At 46.5% G+C, this 6,470-nt stretch overlaps 1 protein-coding gene across 1 annotated transcript; it reads left to right on the forward strand.

The window, feature by feature from the left end:
- The first annotated feature begins 1,080 nt into the window (after nucleotides 1-1,080).
- Nucleotides 1,081-1,485, forward strand: LOC138847555 (histone H2B type F-M-like). Its single transcript, XM_070066691.1, has one exon. It carries the CDS (start codon nucleotides 1,081-1,083, stop codon nucleotides 1,483-1,485), a length of 405 nt encoding a protein of 134 aa, XP_069922792.1.
- The last annotated feature ends 4,985 nt before the right edge of the window (nucleotides 1,486-6,470 follow it).

Here is a 6,470-nt window from a genome sequence, read left to right on the forward strand (position 1 = left end):
ACATGCTGCTCTGGGCCAGGGCTGTGAAAGGTGTCTGATTTCTAGGGTGAGTGGCAGAGAGCCTGAACTGTGCCAGCCAGTCTCCATCATCTTGGGGTAATGCTCTGGAGTTCCAGAGTGCGGGGCCGCCTGCTGCCCGGTGAGCTGGGCCAGTCCTCGGACATCCAGGGCATTGCCGTCCTCCTGGAGCACAGCAGCCACAGCAGAGCCGCCTCAGGCCCGGCCCCCAGGCTCCCCACAACGGCTCTTTTCAGGGCTCCCAACTCAGCCAAAAAGGCCCCCGACAAGCCGAAAAGGCCGGTCGCACTGCTTCGGGGAAGTGACCTCAGGCTTGGGGTGTGAGTGTCCCCCCACTTTTAGGGTGGCTTTGTCCATGATGTACGCACTGTCAGTTTTATTTTGCAAACTGAATTAGGAAAGACAAACAGCAAACAAACAAAACGACTGAAGCTTAAACGCTAGAAGCCTGAGGGCCGGGGACACTGGAGTTTGGGCAAAATGTTCAGTGTACGCCTCAGTCGTGGTTCTGACCACAGAAGGGACCTGATTGAGAACACTTCACAGCCTCTGTGGGAGTAGGCTTCTCCAGTACCTCTTCGCTGAGTGGATCCCATAGCATCCTTCATTAGCCTACACTGGCATTTCCTAGTGGGTGTTATCCCTGTCTAAGACTTGGTTGTCATTGAAGAAAAATGCCTCAGAGCTGTCCACTGCTATGTCTCTGGTGAGAAGGCCTTGGGGCACTGACGTCACAGCCTGGCAAACAGGAGCTGAAATTCCAAATGTTGTCATTGTGGACATGACGTTTCAACGGGTCCCGTCCCGCAGTAGCACTTAGCAGATGGGCCCTCAGCACCTATCACTCCGCGGGGCCTCCTCCCTTCTTGCCATACAGGAACTCACTCCCGCGCCCACCGTGATTGGCTGAGGCGGTTCCGGGCAGGTGGGCCGTCCAATCCGCTAGCCCGGAGCGCCTAGCAACAGCTGCTGTCCAGTCAGACGCGGAGTGGGACGGAGACTTACCGGTCCCGAGCATATATAAGCCGGCCGGCCTGCAGCGCCAGCGGCTGCGAGGTCGCCATGGCTGAGCCCTCGCCTCAGCGGACCTGTGAGGAGAGCGTGGTCAGCCAGGAGCCCAAGAAGGCGCCGTCGCCCTCCTGGAGGCGGGTGGCCCCCCGGCGGGCCTGCCGCCGCCTCCCGACTTGGGATCTCAGCTTGGCCCCCTATTTCTCCAGGATCCTGAGGAGGCAGAATGAGAACCTCAGCCTGTCCCGCGAGGCCAAGAGCCTCCTGGACACGCTGCTGAAGGAGCTCTTGGAGCACATCCTCAACGAGGCCGCCCAGCTGGTCCGCGAAAAGCAGGGAGTGGCCCTCAGCGTTCTGGAGATCCAGAGCGCGGTGCGCCGCCTGCTGCCCCGCGAGCTGGGCCTGTCCGTGGACATGCAGGCCATCAACGCCCTCCTGGAGCACAGCAGCCACAGCTGAGCCGCCTCAGCCTGGCCACCCTCTCCCCACAACGGCTCTTTTCAGAGCCCCCAAGTCAGCAGAAAAGGCTTGTAGCACTGCTTCGCTCGAGAGGCCTCAGGCCTGGCACTGACAATTGATTCTGCAATCCTAATTCGCAAGGGAAATGCAGCAAACCAAACAACTGATGATTAAACGCCAGGAGCCTGAGGGTGTGGAGCACGAGGAGATTCAGCACAAATGTGTGTGTATTCCTCAGATGTGCTTCTGACTCTGAAGGGTCCTGAGAACTCTGCACAGCTTTTGTGCGAGTAGGCTTCTCTAACGTCCCTTCCCCGAGTGAGTCCCATAGCATCCAAACACATCCACAGCTCTTCTTGAAAATGAAGGCAAAGGGAAGGGAGAACTGTAACGGCCCAAAGCCCCCTAGAAAATAACCCTGAAATCTCAGTTGCCCATTATTTTTGGCCATGTTCAAGGAAAAGTATTCATTTAAAGTAATCCTTTGACACTTAATCCTTTAAGTGTGAAAGTGGTCATATAAATAGGATCAAGTGCCTGGTAATAATAATAGACTATTGGGATTGCATCAAATTGAGAAGTTTCTGTACTGCAAAAGAAACAGTCAGGACAGTGAAGAGAAAACCGACAGAATGGGAAAAAATATTTGCAAACTATGCAACCGATGAAGGGTTAATAACCAGCATCTACAAAGAGATCAAGAAACTCCACAACAACAAAATAAACAACCCACTTAAGAGATGGGCCAAGGACCTCAATAGACATTTTTCAAAAGAGGAAATCCAAATGGCCAACAGGCACATGAAAAAATGTTCAAGGTCACTAGCAATCAGGGAAATGCAAATCAAAACCACAATGAGGTTTCACCTCACCCCTGTTAGAATGGCTCACATACAGATATCTACCAATAACAGATGCTGGCGAGGATGTGGGGGAAAAGGGACACTAACCCACTGTTGGTAGCAATGCAAACTGGTCAAGCCACTATGAAAGTCACTCTGGAGAATCCTCAGAAACCTGAATATAACCCTACCGTTCGACCCAGCCATCCCACTCCTTGGAATTTACCCAAAGGAATTTAAATTGGCAAATAAAAAAGCGGTCTGCACCCTAATGTTTATTGCAGCACAATTCACAATAGCCAAGACCTGGAACCAACATAAATGCCCATCAACAGTAGACTGGATGAAGAAATTATGGGATATGTACTCTTTAGAATACTATAACACAGTAAGAAACAACGAAATCCAGTCATTTGCAACAAAATGGAGGAATCTGGAACACATCATGCTGAGTGAAGTAAGCCAGTCCCAAAGGGACAAATACCATATGTTCTCCCTGATCGGTGACAACTGACTGAACACCAAAAAGGAAACCTCCTGAAGTGAAATGGACACTATGAGAAACGGTGACTTGATCAGCATAGCCCTGACTGTTAATGAACAACTTAATACATTATCCCTCTTAGTAGTTTTTTTGTCTGTTCTACTTAATATGACTGGTTTAATTCTATAATTAATACACAGTTATTCTTAAGTGTTGAAATTTAACTGAAATGTGATCCCTGTTAAACATAAGAGTGGGAATAAGAGAGGGAAGAGATGTACAGTTTGGGACATGCTCAAGCTGACTTGCCCCAAATGGTAGAGTTAGAAACATACCAGGGGACTCCAATTCAAACCCATCAAGGTGGAATGTACCAATGCCATCTCACTAGTCCAAGTGATCAATTTCAGTTCACAATTGATCATAATGAAAGGACTAAGAGTCAAAGGGAGCACATAAACAAGTCTAGTACCTGCTAATACTAACCGATAGAATAAATAAAGGGGAGAGTGATCCAACATGGGAAGCGAGATACTCAGCAGACTCATAGCATGGCGGATGTCCTAAACAGCACTCTGGCCTCAGAATCAGCCCTAAGGGCATTCCGATCTGGCTGAAAAGCCCATGAGAGTATTTCAGGCATGGAAAGCCAAGACACTCTGGCAAAAAAAAAAAAAAAAAAAAAAAAAAAAAAAAAAAAAAAAAAAACCTAAATGAGGGATCTCTGTGAGTGAGATTCCAGTGGAAAGAACAAGTCTTCAAAGAAGGAGGTACCTTTCTCTGAAGGGAGGAGAGAACCTCCATTTTGACTATGACCTTGTCTAAACAAGATAACAGTCGGTGAACTCGAAAGGCTTCCATAGCCTTGGAAACTCGTGACTGGAGCATAGGGAGATTACTGATGCCAAAAACAGGAGTGTCGATTTGTAAAGTCAACAACAGGAGTCACTGTGCACTTACTCCTCATGTAAGATCTCTGTCCTTAATGTGCTGTACATTGAGATTTGATGCTATAATGAGTACTCAAACAGTATATTTCACTTTGTGTTTCTATGGGGGTGCAAACTGTTGAAATCTTTACTTAATGTATACTAAACTGAACTTCTGTAAAAAAAAAAAAAGAAATTATCAATTCCCAACTTGACTCTCACTGGGATTAAACATGACAATAGGTCTGATCTGATTTCATCATCATTTAAAAAATCATCTATTATTTTTCACTTTATGTTTCTGTGTGGGAGCAAACTGTTGAAATCTTTACTTAATGTATGCTAAACTGATCTTTTGTATATAAAGAGAATCGAAAATGAATCTTGATGTGAATGGAAGGGGAGAGGGAGTGGGAAAGGGGAGGGTTGCTGGTGGGAGGGACGTTATGGGGGGGAAGCCATTGTAATGCATAAGCCGTACTTTGGAAATCTATATTCATTAAATAAAAGTTAAAAAAATAGATAGAATTTAATTATTTCATTATGTATTTATAGGGGTAATTTATTATAATAATAAATTGATCAATTAAAGTAATTAATTAAAAAACAAATAGAGAAAATGTTCTAACAAAGGAAGCTGTCCACACAGCAGACTCATAGAATGACAATCACTTTTTTTTAAAGATTTATTTTATTTATTTGAAACACAGAGTTACAGAGAGAGGTAGAGACAGAAAGGTCTTCCATCCGCTGGTTCACTCTCCAGACGGCCGCAACGGCCGGAGCTGCACCGATCCAAAGCCAGGAGCCAGGAGCCTCTTCCAACTCCAAATCAAAAGGGAGAGAATGATCCTGCAGGGGAAGCAGGACACACAGCAGACTCATAGAATAGCAAACGCCCAAAACAGCACTCCTGCCTCAGAATGAACCCTTGGGACATTCGGATCTGGCTAAAAGGTCCATGAGAGTCTCACAGGCATGGGAAGCCATGACATGGTGGAAAAAAACAATTTAAATGAAAGATCCTGGTGAACAAGACCCCAGCAGAAGGATCAGGCCATCAAGGAGAGAGGCGCCTTTCTCTGAAGGGAGGAAGGAACCTCCACTGTGATACGGCCTTGACTAAACAAATTCAGAGTTGGTGAACTCAAGGGGCTTCCATAGCCTAGACAGCTCATAGCAAGAGTCTCGGGTGATTGCCGACATCATAAATAAGAGTGCCAATTGTTAAATCAACAACGGGAGTCACTGGGTTCACGCTCCCCACGTAGGATCTCTGTCCTTAATGTGTTCTACTATGAAACTCAAAAACAACACTACTAGTCGAACAATACCCTATACCTGGTTCGGTTGTGTGAGTGCAGCCTGTTGAAATCCTTGCTTAGTATATACTAAGTTGATCTTCAGTATATGAAGGTAATTGAAAATGAAACGTGATGAAGGGCGGATGGGAGAGGGAGTGGGAGAGGGGAGGGCCACGGGAGGGAGGGCGATTGTGGGGGGAAGCCACAACAATACAAAAGTTGCATTTTATATTCTACTTAAAACTATTGGTTGAACTCTGTAATTAATACACAATTACTCTTAGGTGTTTAATTAATGTTATAACTAGTACTCAAATAGTATTTTACACTTTGTGTTTTTGTGTAGGAGCAAAATGTGGAAATCTTTACTTAATATTCGCTAAATTGATCTTCTGTATATAACAATAATTGAAAATTAATCTTGATGTGAAGGGAAGGGGAGAGGGAGTGGGAGAGGGGAGCGTTGTGGGTGGGAGGGAATTTATGGGGGGGAGGAAGCTATTGTAATCCATAAGCTGTACTTTGGAAATTTATGCTCATTAAATAAAAAAAATGACAATCACTTTAAGTAACATCTGACCTCAGGATCTGTCGCTCCCCCTCTTCACGGAGGAATGACACAGGACCCTGTGTTGTTCTTTTGTCTGCTTGGCCCTCCCCGGGTTTGCTGCTGGTCCTTCCCGGGTTGGCTACTGTCCATTCAACCTCCGTGGAAGGGCGGTTCCCCCTGCCACTTTCCCCACTTTCGCGGGGGAGCGGCACACCGCCGGCCGGCTCTCTCGGGGGCTGCTCAGATGTTCCTCAGGTGTTCCCCTTAGATGTTCCTGATGCATGTTGTCTCTCTCCTCATTTATAGTCCTCTTCCACCAATCCCAACTCTGCTACCCACACGCCGAGTACGCTGCTCTCCTCCAATCAGGAGCAGGATCAGCTCCTGCAGGTCATCACTCAAGTTGGCGAGAGGCAGCTGCGTAGAAGCTGTTTACTCCTCTCCCAACACCATATTGTGGGAGAGCAGATGCATAGAATAAGTCTTAATTCAAGTAACTTAGTCTAGTCCGAGTTGCTCCCCACAAGGATCAGCTCTGAAGGCTTCGTGGTCTGGCTGAAAAGCCTGTGAGCATATTTTAGGCATGGAAAGCCAAGACATTGTGGCAAAAAATATTCTACATGAAGGATCTCTGTGAGTGAGACCCCTATAGAAAGAAGCGGCCATCAAGGAAGGATGTACTTTTCTCTAAATGGAGGAGAGAACTTCCACTTTGCTTATGGCCTAATACAAATACTGACAGAGTTGTGGACTCAAAAGGCTTAAATAGCCTAGGAAGCTCATGTCAAGAGCCTGCGGTCATCACTGACATCATGCGTAAGAGTGTTAATTGCTAAATTAACAAGAGGAGTCACTGTACACTAACTCCTCATGCAG

The sequence above is a fragment of the Oryctolagus cuniculus genome, chromosome X (assembly GCF_964237555.1).
Source record: "Oryctolagus cuniculus chromosome X, mOryCun1.1, whole genome shotgun sequence".
Lineage (NCBI taxonomy): Eukaryota > Metazoa > Chordata > Mammalia > Lagomorpha > Leporidae > Oryctolagus > Oryctolagus cuniculus.